General features: G+C 30.2%; 3 protein-coding genes across 11 annotated transcripts; 1 reads left to right on the top strand and 2 right to left on the bottom strand.

The window, feature by feature from the left end:
* Window positions 1-754: 754 nt before the first annotated feature.
* On the bottom strand, window positions 755-9,137 carry LOC130900069 (casein kinase II subunit beta). 4 transcript variants are annotated; one of them, XM_057810401.1, is made up of 7 exons: window positions 9,032-9,137; window positions 5,033-5,123; window positions 4,738-4,813; window positions 4,577-4,679; window positions 3,510-3,701; window positions 2,925-3,114; window positions 755-2,349 (listed from the first exon to the last, which is right to left on the bottom strand). In XM_057810401.1, the coding sequence occupies exons 3-7, from the start codon at window positions 4,807-4,809 to the stop codon at window positions 2,241-2,243; spliced, it is 666 nt and encodes a 221-aa protein (XP_057666384.1). In that variant the 5' UTR covers window positions 4,810-4,813; window positions 5,033-5,123; window positions 9,032-9,137; the 3' UTR covers window positions 755-2,240. The 4 variants fall into 4 exon arrangements, with proteins under 4 accessions (XP_057666384.1, XP_057666383.1, XP_057666385.1 ...); XM_057810400.1 differs by lacking the exon at window positions 9,032-9,137 and adding an exon at window positions 5,303-5,431; XM_057810402.1 differs by lacking the exon at window positions 9,032-9,137 and having other exon boundaries at window positions 5,033-5,330.
* On the top strand, window positions 6,449-19,001 carry LOC130900064 (choline transporter-like 2). Of its 6 annotated transcripts, none has more exons than XM_057810393.1 (14): window positions 6,449-7,088; window positions 8,599-8,663; window positions 10,368-10,490; window positions 11,289-11,452; window positions 11,522-11,636; window positions 13,481-13,617; window positions 15,937-16,102; window positions 16,163-16,403; window positions 16,456-16,630; window positions 17,656-17,770; window positions 17,856-18,009; window positions 18,064-18,355; window positions 18,439-18,667; window positions 18,880-19,001. In XM_057810393.1, the coding sequence occupies exons 2-14, from the start codon at window positions 8,633-8,635 to the stop codon at window positions 18,975-18,977; spliced, it is 2,040 nt and encodes a 679-aa protein (XP_057666376.1). In that variant the 5' UTR covers window positions 6,449-7,088; window positions 8,599-8,632; the 3' UTR covers window positions 18,978-19,001. The 6 variants fall into 6 exon arrangements, with proteins under 6 accessions (XP_057666376.1, XP_057666375.1, XP_057666372.1 ...); XM_057810392.1 differs by having other exon boundaries at window positions 6,601-6,884; XM_057810389.1 differs by lacking the exon at window positions 13,481-13,617 and adding an exon at window positions 12,075-12,256 and having other exon boundaries at window positions 6,632-7,088.
* LOC130900067 (exosome complex component RRP4) lies at window positions 18,029-21,576 on the bottom strand. Its single transcript, XM_057810398.1, has 6 exons — window positions 21,373-21,576; window positions 21,079-21,316; window positions 20,626-20,760; window positions 20,348-20,527; window positions 19,733-19,947; window positions 18,029-18,229 (listed from the first exon to the last, which is right to left on the bottom strand). The coding sequence occupies exons 1-5, from the start codon at window positions 21,501-21,503 to the stop codon at window positions 19,735-19,737; spliced, it is 897 nt and encodes a 298-aa protein (XP_057666381.1). The 5' UTR covers window positions 21,504-21,576; the 3' UTR covers window positions 18,029-18,229; window positions 19,733-19,734.
* Window positions 21,577-21,658: the final 82 nt, after the last annotated feature.

Here is a 21,658-nt window from a genome sequence, read left to right as displayed (position 1 = left end):
TCAATTTTCCCCAAAAATGTAAATATATTATCCTTTATGAATGTCTTGTTCATTTCCTTGTCATTTTGCCGTGGTTCCGCGGCTAAAACATCCTGTATAACATCCTTACAACGAAAATTACACTTTTTGGTCCTTCGAGCCGGGTATAATGAAGGCTCGAAGGACCAGATAATGTAATTGTTAGGATATAACCGATAGTTTCGTAAATTCCAATGAAAATTATCGAAATATCGATTAACGAAGTTATTAAGGACCTTTTGATTCAATTTTCCCCAAAAATGTAAATATATTATCCTTTATGAATGTCTTGTTCATTTCCTTGTCATTTTGCCGTGGTTCCGCGGCTAAAACATCCTGTATAACATCCTTACAACGAAAATTACACTTTTTGGTCCTTCGAGCCGGGTATAATGAAGGCTCGAAGGACCAGATAATGTAATTGTTAGGATATAACCGATAGTTTCGTAAATTCCAATGAAAATTATCGAAATATCGATTAACGAAGTTATTAAGGACCTTTTGATTCAATTTTTCCCAAAAATGTAAATATATTATCCTTTATGAATGTCTTGTTCATTTCCTTGTCATTTTGCCGTGGTTCCGGTAGCTGTATAACCACCTAAACAAAATTGCAAAAAAGAAGAATAACCTAACCTATACATCCACGTCACAGTATCAGTTATACTGGAAAATTCGTCCTCCGAAACACATCCGCACCAAGGATAATGAAGGATATTAGGGGAAAAAAAATCAGTTCAGTGTATAATTTACTTAAACTTAAAATTTCTTACAGAGCTATCCAATATCAATTGACCTATTAAAACAAAAATAAAAGCATTTTCGAATCATCGGAAAACAGATTTGCTATTAACACACATGGCGGTACGTAATAGTGAAACACTCTGTATATTGAGAACAAGGTAGCTCGTAACAAACATAAATAATTATACTAAATTCTACCTATTAAAAAAATAATTTCGGCTGGTCTATTTAGTTTTGTCCGATGGAATTTTTTTATCATTGAAAAGCTTTGAAATTTTACTAGAAATTAGAGCAGAGACTGTTGGTAACTTCGATTTCCCACTGAAATATAAGACCAACGAAGCACATTTATTATTTCACGATCACAATCTGAGTCAGATCTAAGTTTAAATGCATTCTAACCGAAGCACTGGCTCTTTTTGATTATCGGTCGATAATGATTATGCATCGGCTCCCGATTTGCTGAATTCTCAATTAAATTGACCCAAATGACAAATTAGGAGCTTTATAGGTTCCAAATTGTGATTACTGCGTTAGAAAATGGAAGAGGTTGAGCTAGATACCATAATGATGGTGCATCGGCTCCAAATTTGCTGAATTCTCAATTAAATTGAGCTAAATGACAACATAGGAACTCTCAAGGTCCTGAATTCTGGAAACTGCATCCAGATACCAAAGAGGAATAACCATTTTGAACTTGAATTGAACTTAATGTCAACCTAGGAGCTCTCAGAATTCTGAATTCTGGATACTGCATCCGTAGATCGAAAAGGATCAAGCTATGAGAGCTGGAATTGAGCTCTAGACCTTAATAACAGTCTAAAAGGTATCAACTTGCTGAATTTTCAATACTGCATCACGAAATCACAAAAGGACCAAGCAGTAAGAGCTAGTATTGAGAATGAAATACTATTGCATCCAGAAATGGAACAAAAACTAGAATTAGAGAGCTAAAATTTAGTTTTATACCGTAATGGTAACTTATAAGTTGATGGGATACCAATTTCAACTCCAGAAATCAAATTGGAGAACTAGCATTGGAGATTTGGTGAAAAAAATACACCAAAATGGATGTGTTTCACCAGAGAGAAGATAACATTTATCGAAAACCAAAAATTGTCATCGTAGGTTCAAAAAAATATTATCCGGGCATACCAAGCATCAATATCTTCCAATATTCATCGGGTAGCACCACATATTTTTTTCAGTGTATTTAAACTGGTGAAAATTTACCTAACTTCTAGTAAAACTGCAAAATTTTACCATCACTGAAGGAATATATCTCGTTTACTGTACAGTTTATTGGAAATGATATTGCGAGAATGTTCAACGTACACTTACAAATAAAAATTATACATTAACTAGAAAACAAGAAAAACACTCAACAGAAAAATGTAATTCCTTCAAAAAAAAACCATTTAAACTATATTGTACAGACCACTCGGTTATAATTTAATAAGTGTTCAAGATTTTGGTTTTCAACGTTTGCCGTTGTTGAAGTTGAGAGTCCTCAATGGGGTCTTGAACGTCGAGGCAGCTTGTTGCTGAAGCTGATATGCCAGAGGATGAATTTTGAAGCCGAATAACCTGAAAACCATCGATAATTACACGTAAATCTGCACTGAATAAGCAAAAAATAATCATTTCGTTTGATATTTACAATTAAACGGGATCTAATTTCCTTTTTTGAGCCTAAAAATGCCATTTTGAGGAAGTAGTGGCTTGGAATTGACATAAACTGGTTTTTGAGGAAACAGATAAACTGCACAAACTGAGAAAAGCGAAATTTAATCATCTAGAATGGAATTTTAGGCTATCACATCTCCGGAAGGATCTAGTCCTTTTTATTAAACTGAAAAATGGGGTTTCAATGCTTTTTTACGAGGTGATGGCGATAACAAGGACTCAGATCATGAAGGAACAGATAAACTGCACTAATTGAACATATTTAATCATCAATTTGAGACCGACAACAATGTCAGGATATGAAAGCTTTTAGAAGTAAATAATTCCTTTTTTTTAAGAAGAATATATTGATGAAATGTTTGAATTTCAATTAAAATCCAAAATTCTTCAAAAATTTCTCACGAAACATGTAAAGAAATACACGGATGTTGTTTTAAATGAAATAAACTATTCGGTATTTAAATGTTTCAACTTACCTAGGAACAAATTGATTTGTAGGACGTTTAGGTCTATATTCAGGATGTACCATAAATAACATATGAGGAAAACCAGTACCAAAATAAGCACCGTCCGTATGGTGATGTCTAGATGATTTTGGTGTATATACGTCCATACATTTTGGACAGTAAGATTTTACCATAGCCTCACCCGGGACATCAGATAAACCTAAAACCACACACCAAGTGATCAAATTTTTTCAATAGAACTTCACAGTAAATTTAATGTTTCACTCGATTGCATCAGATTTTAGTGGCAGGATGCATCTTTGGTTCCCAATTGTTGTTAAATCAACCGCATTTGCACCACATGCTCAGATATGGTGAAAAATCTACACCAAAAAGGTATTTGGATGATCACTCATAGCAATAAATAATTAATTTGGGCTTAAACGGATGAATACTAGTCTCAATCTAAATAAATTACGAAGAAAAGCCCACAGTATAGCTACAGATTAGAATAATACAATAAAAAATTGAAAAAAAATATTTTACAACATTATAAACACAAACACGTAAAAAGAACTTCATAAAAAGTGAATATTCAAGTAAATAAACACTCACCTAAGGGTAACATAGGCTGTGATTCACAATAAACTCTAGGACAATAACCGAAATCTCCAGATTGATATTTTTCTATCATTTGGGCGATACCTCGATTCGTTAATATATACCTAGCATGAATCAAACCGTAAAGCATTTCTGCAGCCTGTTCGATTAAGTCAGATTGGTTTGGATTATCATCTAATTCGTCGTCTAAAACATTTCATTCAATTAAAATGTTACAAAATGTTATGATACAAAGGATAGAATGATATAAATGGTACTAAAAATTATACAATATCATTTACTATGTTCTAGAACAAACTAAAATGTTCTAAAACAATAAAAAACGATCCTGGATGTTCTTGAACAGTCTAGAAGATTGTAACTTTTTCAAAAACCATGTGAAAGGGACTCAGAGCTTACTAGAACATTTTATAATGTTCTAGAAAGTCATAGTTTAGTTCTAAAACAAGAAAGAACGATCCTGGATGTTCTGCAAAGGTCTAGAAGATTCTAACTTATTCAAAAACCATATAAAAGTGACTCAAAGTTAACTGGAACATTTTATAATGTTCTAGAACGATTTAGAATAATACAAAAGATAATAAAACAGTCATAGTTTAGTTTAAAATGCTCTAGAACAAACAAAAATGTTCTAGAATGATATAGAACGATTTAAAATGTACTAAAAACGATATAATCTCGTTTACAATGTTCTAGAACAAAGTAAAATGTTCTATAACAATACAGAAGAGTTAATTTTTCTCAAAAATCATCTAAAACCGAGTCTCAGTCAATTGGAAAATTTTATAATGTTCCAGAAAGATACAAAACAATTCAAAAGATAATTAAAAAGTCATAGTTTAGTTTAAAATGTTCTAGAACAAATGAAAATGTTCTAAAACGATAATCCATTAAATTAAAACACTAGAATAAAAATTAAAACGCAATTTCACTTAAAATTAATAATTCTCCGTTCAAATATCACATGATTATCAATTATTATCGAGAAATATAATTAACTATTGGCTGCAATTGCATCCTAGAGGGGTATCACTATTTCAAATAAAATTATAAAAACTAACCTGGTTCCAAATCTAAAATCATATCTAAAGCTTGTCTATAATGTGGCACTTGTTCATTTAATCCTGTAAGATTGAATTTATCCTGTATATAATCTTCGTCAACCTGAAAAAAAAATTAAAATTAAATAAATTTCTTTCGGTTTATTCGTATTATTACAAACCTCGCAAAAAAATTCATTTCCCCGTAATCCACAAAACCAAGAAATCCACGATACCTCCTCTGAGCTGCTCATTTTTCTATAAAAAAAGAAATACAATTATTGTATAGTGCAAACATAAATGTTTTTCTTAAAATGGGTGTTGCAACTCCTGTGTTTAAACACGATTTTCTTCTATTACCTCGAATTTATAACATCTTTATTTTTACACATACGAAGATCGATATCTTGTGATTAAATTAAAATAGAAAATATTGCACCAGAGTAAACAGAATTTATGAATTTGAAGAAAAATTACCTCTTTGTACCTTGATTAGCCACGCTTACGTTAACTTCATCTACGCGAAAGGAAATCGACTAGACAGTCATCTACAGCTCGAAGCGGTGTACTAAAATTTAAGAGGCAAATTTAAAACATGTCCAACACAAACTCCAAATTACGTATTAAGTTTGAATGGCGGTTTAACTATGATAATAAATAATTTGATGTTAAAAATATCAATACGACTTCTTGCATGTCATAATATTTAATTAATCATTTGATTGTTTTATTTGAATGAAGGTTTACCTCGAATTTTTAAATTACGAATTTGAATGACAAATAATGCATGGATTTGATGTATACCAGGTACATATTTTTTTTCTATTGTTTACGATATATACTCAACAAATAATTTTTGACAGCGAAGTTGAATAACAACTTTGTATTTTATATTTTCGATAAATTTTGTGTATGTCTAATAGTACGGATTAACGTTAATCTTTTGACGGTTATGTTATAGAAATATTAAAAAGGTAAACGACCTTGTTTTGAAGTCAGGTTTAGAATAAATAGCCTCATTTATATGAATGTATTTCGAATTTTCAATTAGGAAACATTCTGAGAAAATGTATTACGATGAGTAATAATATTTCAAAAGAAAAATTTTTCGTTTTGATTAATATGTGTAGTAGATAAATCTGTTGTTTCAGAGAGAGATAGCTATATAAAATCCAGTTTTATTATACATATTTTATCAAGTTTTTTGTACTATAATGATCAACTATTCTCGAAATAAATTCTAATTATTCGATAATAAGCCTCATAACCCTAATTTTGTCCCAAAAGTGGTTAATTGTACCAATAATATTCGATACTTCATATTAAATACATATTTCATTGACGTCTGTCACATTTGGATAATTAGTTCTGTATAATGCTCCGTATATCAGAATATTTGACTTTTTAACATACATAATTTGTTAATAAATAAAGCTGCTAAAGTCTTACAATACCTTTAACTACAATTATTATTAAAAAAGAAATTAAAATTAATATCTATTCTAACTTAAACTCCGAGTCATATCACTTATCAGTTGATTTCTGATCCTAATCCAAATCGAAATTTTTATCACCGCTTTCGAACGTGGCGTTCAATTCTCTATTTAAAACATAAGCTACAATTATAAGCTAGTTTCCGAACGTGAACGTGATTCGGATTACTTTCTGAACATTGCGTTCATGATCGGATTAATACGAACAAATTAACCTGCCGATCGGATAAGTAGCCACGTTATTCACGTATTTGATTTAGATCAGTAAACGTGATCCGAATTACTTGATGATATTTGAACAGTAGCCACGTTATTTATGTATTCAATTTAGATCATTTTTTTAACTGATTAATTTATGACGTATTGCTGATTTATAAAATTAAATTAGATTTTATATATTAGTTGCCCAAAAATCACTATACTTTAACGTAAAATAATTTTGAAAATGTTTTTGTTCATTTTTAATTCATATAAATTGTTGAAATGTGATAGAAAGTATTAAAAAGAAAACGCAATATAAAAATTTGTTTTTGTTGTAGTTCGATTCATTTCACAAACAAAATTATGCGGTTATATCTAGCAATACTTCGAAGCGTGACCCATCCCACTATCTACTTAATAATCGTTAAAGACAAGTGCATAATAGTTTCACAATTACTTTAATACACATTGTGTATTTACTATTTGTTGGTTATATTTTACGAGGCAGTTTCTCTTTCTATTTTTACACATAAACCTACTTGACGTTAATAAATTCACTCAGTTGAACAGAAACTTTGTCAATACAGAATCTGTCGGTGGATAGTCGAAAGTGAAACAGTTCGAAAAGAACAATGGTGAGCCCGAAATGTAACAGCGATAATTTTTTGTTTCTTTGTTATTGAATTGGAAAATAACTTTGGGTCGGTACAAGGCAAGGTCGTTACTAATAATTTAAACATTTCGTTCGTGTGTTTATTGTTGAATTATTTTTTTTGTGTGTTGGTGTCACTCTTAATTTCAATGAAAATAAAGTAGTGAATACGAAATCGATTAATGATGTAAGTTTTTGTTGTTATTTTTATGTATAAAATTTTAAAAGAATGTTTTGCTTTATACCAGGTGTTTCGTAAGATAGTTTGTAACATTTTTAATTCGATTATTGTTTGATTAATGATTATTAACGAATTAGCGGAATAATTGAGTTATGATTAGTACTAATTAGTAGAATAATTGGAATTAAATTGAACTATTACTTGTATTTTCAATATTAAACCATGTCGATGTTATGTAATCATATGAAAAACGTTTTTTTATTAACTCATTCCAATCAACTTGATTGAAAAATTTATATTTCAAACTAATTGTTATTAAAATTGATTTGATATCAATTTTCTTGGTTTTTACGATGTTTTGTGACTTTCAGATCAATAAATAAATTCCAGTTTTAGGGAAAAGTAGATTTGGCAATGCTGCAAAGTCCATACGATTTTATATAACGAAAAATAGTATTTTTTAACCCTTTGGCTTCGATTACTTGATTGCATATAGAAAGATCTAAGATCTGCACCAAAAATCTCAGCAAAATCAAATATTTGTTAAATTTATCCCGAATCTGGTTAAAAAAAATGAATTTGGCAACGCCGCAACTTTTATTATTTATGTATATCTTTACTGAAACTTCCCCAAAACTTGAGAAATATAAATTTGTCAACACCTCGACCTTCAAATGTCGTTTTTTTCTACTTTTTGGTTAGGAAAACTCAAAAACTTGACTAGATACAAAAATTACGTGATCTGCAGCAAAAATCTGAGCGAAATAATATATTTGTTGAAATTATCCCAAATCTGGTAAAAAAAATTAAATTTGGCAACGCTGCAACTTTTATAAACGGGCATATTTTCACCGATACTTACCAAAATCTGAAAAAATCTACATTCGGCAACATCATAATTTCCAAATACTTCATGTACCCAAAAATTAGGTTTTATTATCGTTCGTACAGATTTACTAAAAACTCCCAATGCTTGAGGAAAAACTAGTTTTAGCAACGCCGCAATTTCCAAATACAAATTCCGTCATCTTTTCAAACGTAAAGGAAACTATGTTTGGCAACACCGCAACCTCCACAAGTTCTCATATAGAAAATTAAACTTTGATCGAAAGTTTTTATTACTTTTCATAATACCATTAAAATAATATTCAATATTTCAACTGTCATCTGTCAATATAACAAAATGTCAAATTTTCCTTATCTTGTTTATGGTCAACAATAATTTTCGTTACTATGTTCGGTCTTTTGTTGCCATGGAAATAAAAACGTTTTGGAGATAAACAAAGCTTGTTAAAATTAAGCTCCTATTTAATTTTGCTCACACAAAATATAAACAATGTAAATAAGATAATCCTGTTTGTTCCTATATGAATTCGTCATTGTAATTATGCATATAACGCAACGTCCTATAAATTAGTAATTATAGGAATTAACTTCGCGCATATCGAATGACTTATCTTTACGATCTGTCATAACAATATGATAAGAAATGAAAAAAGTATTTTATCATTTTCAGTTTAACACCTGACGCGAGTTAATCTAGGTACAACATGGCGAAACCTACCGATGAAACAGATCACGGTAAGTGGCGCGGCTTCGTTTATAATGGTTTACTTTAAAGGGTTAATGAATTCTACTCTGAATCATCATGATAATATTTTCGCAAATATCAATATCGGGAATAAATTATCCAAAATATTTTTTCGACAGAGGAACCAATTATAATAAAAAAAAAGATAAGCTACAACTTTTTTAGTTATTAAAAAGTCGTAAATACATATTCAATAGATATTTTACATCGTTGCCACGTTGTTTTTTTCACATTGCATTAAAGGATGCAATTCAACCAATGAGTTCAAATTTTAAAATTTGCATCGAATATTGAACTTTTGATACAATGTTTGGCATTCTCTTATAAATACATAGTTCTAAAAACAACTGTTTCTCACCTGGAAATTCATTATTTACACAAATAATGATCGACACAAAAAACAATAAATCTTGCAACACTAAAGATCGATATGAGTCAACTGTCAATGTTTGGTATATATATACGAGTGTTGATATCAATTACAGTTTGGATATTTATATTTTAATAGAGTCGAAATTATGAATTTAACGTAAAAGTTGTGTAGCTTTATCGAAATCTGAATAAAATTTTTTTGAAAGCTTAATAATTTGATTTATATAACAATTCCATAAAATTTATTTATTTATTCGCGTATATTCAAGTGGTGAGTTTGACAGTTACATTACACATAGGAATCCGATTTGAGCCGATTGGTTCCGATTGCTTTCCTCAACGATATAAATAGTTTTATAATAAGAAACGTCTTTCTTCGATATATATGAACCAACGTTGCCAAATGTACCTGTATATATCGACTATTAAAAGCTGTGGATTATTTATTTTCTAATACAATGATATTTTCGCAATCTCTAGGTCATACCGGGTGTTTATAGGACCACCCAGATAATAGTCTTATATAGGAAGTCGTTTGTTGATAATGGAATGACCAATTTAAAGAAATTAATAATACTTTGCTTATTATACGATGTTTATACTACGTTTTATTCTATGAAACGCCACTGTATACATTAATTTTTATTTGTTAATTAATAAGTTAAACAAAAATTGTTTAAACTAAATTCGGGAATTAGTTAAGTTCGTGATTGCGTAGTTGAGATACTCGAAATTTTGTGTTTCTACGTTGAAAATGAAAAGAAACCGGATAAGTGAGTTAATATATTTATAAATTTGTTTTTATTAAATGTTTATCAATAATAACAAGTCGTACTATAATCAGTCCACATTTTTTTTAGTCTTAACCTTGACGTTTGGTATTTAAAGCAAATATTACATTATGTAAATATTGAATATGAAGTGTAACGTTTGTTAACACACAAATTAAAAAAAAATAAACTCTAATGTTGTATTTATTCGTTATTCAGTGTTTAAAAAAATTGTTTTAATCTTATAAGTAGTCGCATCCAGTGTTGTCATATCGGATCAAAACTATTGGATTAACGTCTACCGATCAGCTGTAACGTCTTTTCGTCGAAATAGTTTATTATAAACATTTTTAATTACGTTTACTAAAATTTTAGTAATTACTTTTTAATGTGAAGGGGAAATTGTAAAACATAGTCGTTTCGTAATATTTTCAAAAGGTTTTCATCTAATAATCAACATAATTTGTCGATATTCATAAATTTCTATTTATTTATGTTGCATTTTAAGTATTTCATTTATAAAAACAATAGAGACGTCATTAATATTTTTAGGAGAACCCATTCCGTACGATCCAGACTTTAATGGTCCTCTTAGCAAAAGATCGTGCACGGACGTACTTTGTTTTGCAATTTTCATAGTATTTGTTGCTGCTTGGGCAGGGATAGGTTTATACGGTACGTATTTCTATTATTATTTCGTGGTATCAAACTCTGTCTGTCTGTTAGCAGCTCTCGGAGCACGGAATTGAATTCGATGATATTCGTATAAACCCGACGCAGTGTTGCCAGACTTTTTTCGCGTTTTACTTTCAACTGAATTACAGAAAACTTCGTGAATCAAGGTCATCAGCAAAAGAAAAAGGAATTTTTAAATAAAAATGAAAATAAAATAAATTTGTTTATAAAATTGACATGTGTCGATAAAATTATTTGATTGTTAGCTAAAATAATTGACTGGTTCACGGTGTAGTATTAACGACGACCGTAAAATAATATTGAATTAAATTAAATACGGATAAAAACCCTTCATTCGTGGACATTACGAGCCTTTTATGTGAATAACGACCCTTGGGCGCCACAATTCCACTAGAAACCCTTCATTTGTTAAATTTTAATCAAAAATCTTTTTATTCGAGAAAATATTTTAATTCCGGCAACATTGCTAGCGTAATCATCGAGAAAAAATCAGGTACCGCCATTTTTTGTCTTGAAATCAGTATCGTTTCGAATATAGTTAGTTTGAATTTGTTTTATAATTTTTAATTATAATAGCTAGTATAAAAAAATTAATTAATCAAACCGTATTTATAAAAATAAGTGACAAAAAACTTAACTATATCACTTGTGAGAGCGGAAACAATTTCAGTATAAAAAATTCAAACTGGCAACGCTGGGCCGGTGTGCATCAGACACGTAGTGGAATTAAACTGAATATTCGAAAACTATTTTTTAAATTAAGCGCTATATTTTAAGCAATTTTAAATGGAGATCCCTCAACTTTATTGGTTCCGAAAGATTCCTCTGGACGTAGGTGTGGTAAAGACACAGAAGTATTAGGTAAACCGTACTTATTCTTCCACGACCTAACTCAATGTATTTCACCAACTGTAGCTTTTACAGGGTGTCCAACGCCACAGGTACGAAAATATTAAAACATGTAACGGGAAGTAGCTAAATGAACGTCATTTTTCTTCTTTTTTTTAAAGGTATGTGTTCGTGCTTGTCCCACGGAAATTTACGTTGAAGGAAAAATAACATATGACATAGAAGAATATTGCGTCGATAACGTTTGTCCAAGCTGGATATTACCTAGTAAACCATGTAAGTTATCATATTTTTGTCGCTCTTTTTAACTTTAATAGGTCATATTAATCATCCTTAGGAACGTATGTCATTTCTTAAAAGAATCATGTGATATATTAAAAGTATGTGTCAGTAGAAAAAGATAGAATGTATGAAGTTGATTTCCGGTTGACACGATTTTTTCATAGCGTAAAATCGAGATTAAAATTCAAATTTATAATTATTTCGATTCATTTTTGACGCATTCTCAATGTAAACAAAGATATTTGCAATAAATAATTCGAATTAAATAAATTCTGTAGACTCAATTTCAACGAACCAGCTGATATTTATCGTCATATAAATGTTTTGTTTGGTAGCGCAGTTGCCGGCTCTACTATCTACTACTACAAAAATTTCATGTCGAGAGTTGTCCTTTAACGGACTAAAATATTTTTTTTGTTTTCATTTTCTTAGTTATATCTCGATGCTTATACAACATAGCGGACCGTAGGAAATTACGTAATAAGGGTATATCAGATATTCCGGGGGATGAAATATCTCGTATGAAACAATTTCTTCGACCCGTGCATATGTTGATGACGTCAGGGACTCACAGCGCAATCTCATTGTTTACCGATAACGAACATGCGCACGAGGTATTTTTGCTTGACACGTGCATCTTATGAATACAGGAAAAGTCGAAGTATCTCAATCTTTTCTGTTAAATTACCCTTAATATCTAAAATATATCTATTTTAACATCAAAATTATAAAAACATGTATATAAACGATATATTTCAGTTTTTTATTACAAAATATTTATTTCCAATTGTCACGGAAATAGAATTGAATTTGGCAACATAGCATATAGTGTAATGTTAGGTGCACTTTTAACCTTTTAACATCGTGTCATATTTATTATTGGTAGAATAATTACAGCGTTGCCTATTTTTGAATATATTAAGTTAACTTACACACAAATATACGATATGTGACAGTCTTCCATCACTATATATAGCGCCATGCGATTTTTGGCTCTTCTCGCAAATAAAACATGCTCTAAAACATGGCATAGACGAAAACCAAGAAACAAAACAAATAAAAATTTAGAAGAGTAATCGACATTATGCCGAAATTGAATTTGGCAACGCTGTGATGTGCATCGTGTTCAAATAAAATGAAGTTAGCTGTTAATAAGGAGTAATGACGTGTTGTGTGTTGGCGGCTTTAGGTTTTAACCATAATATTGTGTAAGAGGTTGCTATTAAAAATGATTTATTTGATTATCGTGCAGTGTGTTGATGAAAATTAAAAAAAAAAACAGTCGGTGCTCCTTAAATTGGTCAACAAAGAGAAAAAATTATAACTAGACGATTGCAGGTAATTAAATTAACTGTTATTTATTCTATTGGAGTATTATTTCGACTTTTCCTGTTTCATTACTACATATAACAACTCCAAAAGTTTTTCAGTAGTTTTCGTTTGTTCGAGTATCAATTTAAATATCTATTGTTTTCCTTTTCGTTGTATAATTTACACATTTAGCACTATAATTATTTAAAACTTGAAAAAAATGATTTCTTTGTTGGAGTTATTATATAATCATAATTACTAACACGGAACTTTAAAATTAATGCACATAATGGTTCGAAAATACACACAACAACGTTAGTTATAGTTTAAAATCGTAACGTGAATTTATACGAGAAAATAAAAGTGAACACAAAACAAGTTAGACAGAAAGCAGCTGATTATATGAATGATTCGGTGCACACTCGGTCCGTATATAACAAACGTGACCGTTCTCAAACATAGAACGCTACATAAACTATATTGTAAAACGTTCCTAAAAGTCTTACACTTTTTTCTTCTGTCTTCAGTTCAGAAACGGTGCATTCCGACCTTATCGAGTGTGAACGAGACCATAATAAATTTAATAACAAATAATGCAGACACATTCCTGTCAAAATTAAAACAGGCTATTTCGAATATTAAGCTACTATACGAAGCCGAAGAGGTAGGGAACGTGTGTTTTGTTTTATGTTGTGTGATTTTTGTTCTAATTTTTCAAACGTTGATTTATCATGTATCATAATCGGAACTAACAGATATTTTTTTAATATCTTAATTAATTAACGATTCAGTCAATGCTAGCATCACTAACTTGTTTTTTAACTTGTATAATGCAGTAGAATCAGATTTACGCTTACGCTTTTAATTTTACTGTTTCGCTACTCTCAACTCACGAATTATGTACGGTAGAGAAAAATAAGGGAAAAGTTGAAATATTGTCAAGTTGTACGCCGTAAATTACTTTAATTGACGTAATCCAAAGTTATTAATTAAATATAACCAACAATTTACACAGTTACTATCGTGGCGCCACTTAAATTGCGACGGACGTTTTTGTAAACATCTCTACCGTCCATATCACGATGAACTAGACAGGGCCGCATTCAGAATTCAAACAATCGTCAAAATAGTTTGGAATAAACGATTTTTCTTTTTATTAGAATATAGTTATTGAGTTCTACCAAGTATTGATAACGATTTTACGTGTTTTAAAAAAATAAAAAGTTCTGAATAATCGCCTCGGTGAGTTGAGTTTAGTTTAGGTGAATGAATCATGTTAAAACTAACTTTTTATGCTCAGTTTTGTGTATATTACAAATTTTTGGTTGTTTATCTGATGCAAATTTCTCATTTAATCAAGTTCTATTGAATTTTATCCAAATCCACGCGAAATATTTATTCTAAACTTCAAGTTTTTGGAATAGGCGTCATATTTGAAACCTATATATTTCAAGTTCAGCGTCCATTATTACAAATTTCTTACTATAACGCTCTCGGGCCCTTTACGTTAGTGGAAGGGACATTTTAGTGGTTGAGCATTCAGGAATATCGCGGAACGTACCAAAAATATCACAGAATTGCCAACTGCGAAAAAATCTGTCTCAAAACTTTTGCTAGTGATGGAAATTATTGATAATTATAGTGTGAATATTAATTTTGAACCGTATAAATATTTGATGGAATGATAAGAAAGATAATTTTATCATTTATTTTGAAAATTCCGATTGCATTGAGACGATATCATGTTATTTGGTTATCTGTTTGTTTTATGGTATTTACTTAATAAATTCGTTATCGGATTATAGCCATAAATGTGTCTGTAGAGGTTAAATGAGTTATTTTTTTAATTTAATTAATATTAATATTAATAATTTAATATTCGTAATTGTAATATAAAAAAAATAATTAACTTCTCGTTATACCCTGTATAATTCAAGTGTATCATGGGTCGATAACCTTTTAAAATATTTGTGATCCTAATCTGGCAACAACGCCGTCGTTTATAATTTAATGAAATTAGTATACGTTCAACGAGACGTCCCGAAACGAAACGAACTCTCAGTCTCAACTGTCTAAATACGTTCATGCCCATGTTGCCACATGATATATTTTTTCAGTAACTACTTTTGACGTGAAAGAAATAACCCAATTATTTCAAGTGGAAAAATTATAATATAAGAAAATAAAACTTACCTTCTTGTTATACCCTGTATAAATCAAGTTATCATGGGTCGATAACCCATTAAAATATTTGTCATCTCAATCTGGCAACTACGCCGTCGTTAATGGAGTTAGTATACGTTCACCGAGCCGACCCGAAATCAAACGAACGCTCAGTCTAAAAACATTCATACCCATGTTGCCACATGATATATTTTTTCACTCTTATAAGTTTCTTTGTTTACTGCTTTATATCTCATAATTTGGGGTCGTAAACAAACACATAATTTATTAAACACACTGTAGATTCAATTAACCAGTAATATTGGGTGATGTACACATAAAAATAAATTATAGGTTACAAAAATCGTAATTTTTTGTAAATTACGGTTCTGTTTATTGTGTTTTGAAGAATACTAAAATAAACACGGCAACACGGTAAGTTGTCAGTTGAAACTTGATGGCCGATGTGTATCTAACTTCATGTTGTATTCTATTAAATATAATAGTTATATCGTGATATTTGATTAAATAAGGATTATAGGTGTAGTTTTTTTGTTGTGATTTGAATTTTTTTATAAGTGTACAAGTGAATTCACCATTTAGTACTTGTAAATTTATTATGGGGATTTCTCTTTGCGTGCGGTAAGTTTATTTTCTGAAAAGTAACGTTTTAGAATACAGGGGTATGTCGAAAAGTATGTACTAATCGGGGCTTGATTATTTTATTTTTGTAAATCATTTGCATTGGATAAAAAACTAATTATTGGTTAGGTTAGGTTTTTGTTTTTTCTTAAATTGAATTATAAATTTACGAGAACAGGTTGGACAAAATATAGTTGAAGATCTGGCAAAATGTTGGTGGAAAATTTTGATTGGAGTATTAGTGGCTATGGCGGGATGTATAGTGTACGTAATGATACTGAGGTGGCTGGCATCTCCTATGGTGTGGCTATCAATATTAGGAGTAATCGTCGGTCTAGGTGCAGGTGAGAAATTCGTATATCGAAAAAATTCGAGGATATAGGATTGATCGGACGATATTTCAGGATTATATTTCTCGATAGTGGCATTAATAGTCGCCCAAAAATCTTACAACGATCTTCAAACGAATAGCTCGAAGTACGAGGAGGATTTATATTATCAGAATAAACAATTAAAAACTAAAAGAGATTTATGGTTAACGGGAGTAATTGTTTTATCTGTTGTACTACTTATTATTTTATTGATGCTAATATTTTTGAGAAAAAGGATACTATTAGCTATAGCTCTCATCAAAGAAGGAAGCAAGTAAGTTCAGGACGAAAAATTATTGTCAGAGTTACACCATTTTATATTTCAGAGCAGTAGGGTCGGTTACTGCGTCGTTATTTTTTCCAATAATACCGTGGGTATTACAAATAGCAGTTATCAGTTACTCCTTATTGATTGGAGTATTTCTCGCTAGTACAGGACAACCTTTATACAAAACTAGATATTACGACGATACTAATTGCGCTAATTTAACCGGTATAAGTGTGAGTAGATTTTTTTTTGTTAATAGTGCCGATTTCAACAACACTACAAACGTTATTCTTCTTTTTTATTGTGAACTTGGCCTTCACAAATGTAAATACGCAGTTATCGAGTATTCTGGAGTGTTTGATTATTATTTCGTTAGTTGTAATAGATACTTCGTCGATAATTCGTAGAATAAACTTGGCATCGTTGGTTATTTTATTTGAATTTTATAATTCCCGCGAATTTTCTCTCAACCCCTCGTATTCACTATTATTGGAATAATAGATAAAAAAGAAGAATTTTCTCATATTCGTTACAATCCCTTTTTTATTTGTCTAACTGCTTATTCATATAGGTAAAAGTTACAAGAAAAAGAAGAATAATCTTATAATAAATTACGCATTTGGAGGTTATGTTTTGACCTATCTAGTGTATAACTTTATTGTTTACATCAGTTTTAGTACGTTTTTTTTTTTAATTTGGGGTGTTATTTCGTTTCTATTTTAGTGAATATTAAGTCTGTATCGTAATTTAGTGATTTTTTATATAGTTAAGTAATAATTGAGGTAAGTTATACCTCATTTGTTGATAAATGTACGTTGTATTTTTATAATGCTGTAAGTACAGTTGTGTTTATAACAAAAAACTAAGATAAGTTGTAGAAATTATGAAAGGAAAGTGTAGAAATTTTGAAAAAAATAGTCGGAAAGCAATCATTTTAAGCCAAACATGAAGTTAATAGGTCAAATAAGGAGATATTAAGAAAAATGTAGGTTTTTTCACTTTTTAGTCATTTTCACGAGAACAAAAAACAATTTTTAGAAGTTGAACAACTGAATTTAGTAGTTTTCATATTTTATAATATAAATTTATTACAAAAAGTGAGAAATTTAATTATATAAGTCATTTTTATATAAAAAATGTTAAAGGAATGAAAGAGGACATAAAAGTAACTTATAAATGCGAAATTTTTAAAAAAATACTGTTATTTAGTTGATTATCATCGATTTTTACGAAAAAATTTTCTTTTTACAAATTTAAGGATGATACAGTATGCGATCCAACGACGTGGAGTACGAATTATTCATCATTATGCCCGAACGCTTCTTGCAAATTTATAAAAATGAACAACGATGCTCTGTACCCTTATTTACAAGGTTAGTATCATATTTTAAGCTAAATATTCCTAAAAACGATTCAAGGTAAATAACTAATTCCATTCTGGGACCAATTTCATTCCAGCTTACAACATTTTCGGTTTCTTCTGGTTATTATTCTTCGTAATAGCTCTGGGACAAATGGTATTAGCAGGAGTATTCGCCCAATGGTACTGGACGTTCAATAAACGTCGTTTACCCTTTTTCGCTGTAACTTCGGCGTTTTTAAGGACGTTAAGGTAAATAAATAACGAAAGATTCGAACAATTTATTTATTAATTAAATTATTTCAGGTATCATATCGGTACATTGGCTTTCGGATCATTAATATTGGCGATATGTAGAATGATAAGGGTCGCTTTGGAATATTTGGATCACAAATTGAAGAAATACGATAACGCTTTCACCAAAGCCGTTATGTGTTTGTTGAAGTGCTTCTTCTATTGTTTGGAAAAGTTCCTGAAATTTTTAAATAAGAACGCTTACATCATGTGCGCCATTCACGGTAAAAATTTCTGCGTTAGTGCCAAAAACGCTTTCATGTTACTTATGAGGAATATACTTCGGGTCTGGGTACTGGATAAGGTAAATACCGTTTTCAAAAACCAAAAAGTGAATAATTTCGTTCCGTATCGTATAAAATGTGTGTTTTTTTAAATATTTTTCAGGTTACTGATTTCCTTTTCTTTCTGAGTAAGGTGTTACTGACTTTAGCTGTCGGCGGAGTGTCTTACATATTCTTCGCTTCCGAATTGCTTCCGACATCATTTATCGATAACTCTGATTTGAATTATAAGATAGTACCGGTCGTTTTAATAATGATTTGCACTTATTTGATAGCGTCGTTGTTCTTCAGCGTCTATTCTATGGCGGTGGATACTTTATTTTTATGTTTTTGTAAGTACATGATGATTGATGATAATTTTAGGTGGTATTGGTAAGTTTTCAATGTTTTTATATCATTTTGTTGGCGCTAATATTTAGATTTTTGATTATATAACGTAATTATTCGAAAATCTCACCCCCACAAAGTCATTTTCACTGTTTTTAGCGATTTTTCATCGTTTTCCGGTCATTTTATTCTATATTCTATATCGGTAATTTTTTAGTGGAAGACTGCGAAAGGAATGACGGATCTGCCGAAAAGCCTTACTACATGTCTCGAAATCTAATGAAAATATTCGACAAAAAAAATAAATTGGATTAAATTATGTATAAACCAAAAAAAAAACTACTAAAATTGCAAATTTCAAATATCTGTGATATTAGTAACCGTTAAAGAAATTTTATCGCTTATCAAACATTTTTATGTAATTTATTACATTTTTATGTAATTTATTTTATCGAATAAATTTTTTTTCGATATTTCATTTGATTTTTTCATTCCAAATACTGTTTATTTTATCTCGATTTCGAATTTTAAAATAAAACGTAATTAATGGAACAAAAAGATACTTTTCGACGTCCCCCCGTAACATTAAATCGAATATTTTCACTATAGCAACTAATTGAAATAACTAATATTGAAATAAAATTTTTTTTAACAGTTTTTACCTTAAAATATAGAAAAAAATCAAAATTATTTCACGATTTATTTTTTGGGGGAGTTTTGGGAAACCTCCTTGGGCATAATAGAGCCAATTTTCGTTGTAATACGTGTAATATGACTTTTTTGAAATTTAATTAATATTTCGATACAAAAAAATTTAATTTGTAAAATGTAATTATCCGTAAAATCAATAAACGCAAAAAAAAGGAAATTTTTGTATCCAAAACGACTAACACCCTGCTATTATCAGGATTTAGCACCGAGTGACTATTTTCTACCGTCTCACTAACAAATAACTCAAAAAAAAAACGAAATTAAAAAGACAAAAATTTAATTCCTTTAATCCAAAACCTAGAATCCCACTTAGAAATATTCTGTATGATGATTTTTTAATTTTTGAAGAATATATTTACCCTTAAACGTTGTCTAACATGGTTAACCGTTGTTGGGTTAAAATGGCGACGTCTGCCATCGCTTCCGGTACCAAAAGCTCAACCACTGAATATTTTAATGACTCTTCGTAAGCGTACAATATGCTGGTATCATATAACATCATTTTACTTTGAGTTAAAGCCAATATGCAATTCCTCAATCTCGCTATGGTCTCACGTTCTTGTCTGGAAATCACCTAAAAACCAAAAAAATCTAACCATAGGCTAAAGTTGGCTGCAACTGTTTCTGGAATCAATTATAAACCAATTTGGTTTCATTTGTTCATTTATTTAGGAGCAATAGGTCTAAGATACTCATTTTGATTGCCTCTGTTTGATAATAGAGGCTAAAAAATTGGATGATTCAATTGAAAAACAATCTCAATGTAATTTTTTGTCATTATGTTAAGATTGGAGGCAGAAACACTCATCAATCCAATCGATTTAGACTTTTTTTGATAATAAAGGTTAAAAACATTCACCGATTCAATTAAAAAACAGTCTGTAATCAATTTAATTAACATTATTTGAAGTTTGGTAGCTAAAACACTCATCACTACATGTTGTTTACCCTATTTTTGACAAAAATACACTAACCTCTTCTAAATTCTGTATAAATCCACCGACACTTTCTTCACTATTAACCAATGTGGGACAAATCCATATAAATCCATTATTACCTAATATAATACTGGCTCCTACCGGTAAATTGTGGAAATGAGTTTTACTTCTCTTAATCAGGGATGGAAATACTTTCACAAGCACCCCTTGTCCAAGCTACCATAAAATAATAACAAAAGGACTATAATTAGGATAAAAAATAGAGGAAAAACCGAAATATTTCAAGTAAAACTGGGTAGATGTGTTATATTTACCTTGCCGTATCTTAAACTCCTGGTATGTAAAGACAATGCTCCATCAGAGAATACGTTTTGTACTTCAGCACTAATGAGATCACCTTCTTGTAAAAACTGCCTCATCATCTGTTCATCTTCAACAGATCTTCTTCTCTATAGTGAAGAGTGAAAACTGTCACAAAATGGGAATAAATGAGGCATAAACAAGTTAGAATTTGCAACTAAAACGCTTGGTGATGTCAAAAGTGAAAATTTAAAGGATTTAATGCAACATTAACGGTGTTTTAATGTTTCAAAGGGTATTTTCACCACTATGCTACAATAACTCATATGGGGGTTGAAAAGTGTAAAATCTTAGCTCTTATAATGCCTATTTAGTTAATAAAAGGGGCGACGTTCATAGCTACTTAATCTAGATCACAAAATCAACATTCTTCATTTATATGTCTAATAATAATTAAATTTACATACCAATTCGCCTCCTGGTAAATTTACCGAAGATAATAGCAGAGCTGAATCTAACCTAGAATTAGTATCAACTTTCCATCTTTTTTGTTGTACTTCTGTAATCCTCCCAACGATAACATCACCAATTTCTCCATTGTACCTACTTTTAAGAGGTCTTATAGATACTAAATTATTAACCTGTTCTTTTACGCCAGCCACTGATGCTTTAAGTTCACCGACTTCCTCGTACGTACCATGTCCTCTGTAATAATAAAAAAATAAACTATTTATCATATATAATAATGAAACATTATTTACCTCATAAATTCTCTTTCATTTTGAACTGTAATTACTTCACCGGGAGTGAATATTTTAGGATATCTTCGATTTATAGCGACAGATGCATTTACGCGCTCTGATGCAAGACGAATTTGGATTTTTTGAGGCATTTTCAATTTATAACATTTATTTCGTTGTTATTTCTAGGTTATTTATTTTCTTCTATTTAAGTTACTACAGGACGTTTCGGAAACGTCCAGCACAATCTAGATTACTTTGTCGATGTATACAATTAAATATCATGGAAGAATTGACCCAAATAAAA

This window comes from Diorhabda carinulata, chromosome 12, assembly GCF_026250575.1.
Source record: "Diorhabda carinulata isolate Delta chromosome 12, icDioCari1.1, whole genome shotgun sequence".
NCBI classification, from domain to species: Eukaryota; Metazoa; Arthropoda; class Insecta; order Coleoptera; family Chrysomelidae; genus Diorhabda; species Diorhabda carinulata.
This window is presented reverse-complemented; position numbering and strand designations above follow the sequence as displayed.

Bases quoted from the DNA above. Each gene is read 5' to 3' on its own strand.
- LOC130900069 (XM_057810401.1), bottom strand. From the start codon at position 4,809: ATGAGCAGCTCAGAGGAGGTATCGTGGATTTCTTGGTTTTGTGGATTA. The intron at 4,680-4,737 runs GTTTGTAATAAT...TTTTTTTTTCAG, and splicing joins GAAATGAATTTTTTTGCGAG to GTTGACGAAGATTATATACA. The intron at 3,702-4,576 runs GTTAGTTTTTAT...GAAATGTTTTAG, and splicing joins GATTTTAGATTTGGAACCAG to ACGACGAATTAGATGATAAT.
- LOC130900064 (XM_057810389.1), top strand. From the start codon at position 8,633: ATGGCGAAACCTACCGATGAAACAGATCACG. The intron at 8,664-10,367 runs GTAAGTGGCGCG...TAATATTTTTAG, and splicing joins TACCGATGAAACAGATCACG to GAGAACCCATTCCGTACGAT. The intron at 10,491-11,288 runs GTACGTATTTCT...CTATATTTTAAG, and splicing joins GGCAGGGATAGGTTTATACG to CAATTTTAAATGGAGATCCC.
- LOC130900067 (XM_057810398.1), bottom strand. From the start codon at position 21,503: ATGCCTCAAAAAATCCAAATTCGTCTTGCATCAGAGCGCGTAAATGCA. The intron at 21,317-21,372 runs GTAAATAATGTT...TTATTATTACAG, and splicing joins AATGAAAGAGAATTTATGAG to AGGACATGGTACGTACGAGG. The intron at 19,948-20,347 runs GTTAGTGTATTT...TTTGGTTTTTAG, and splicing joins TTATACAGAATTTAGAAGAG to GTGATTTCCAGACAAGAACG.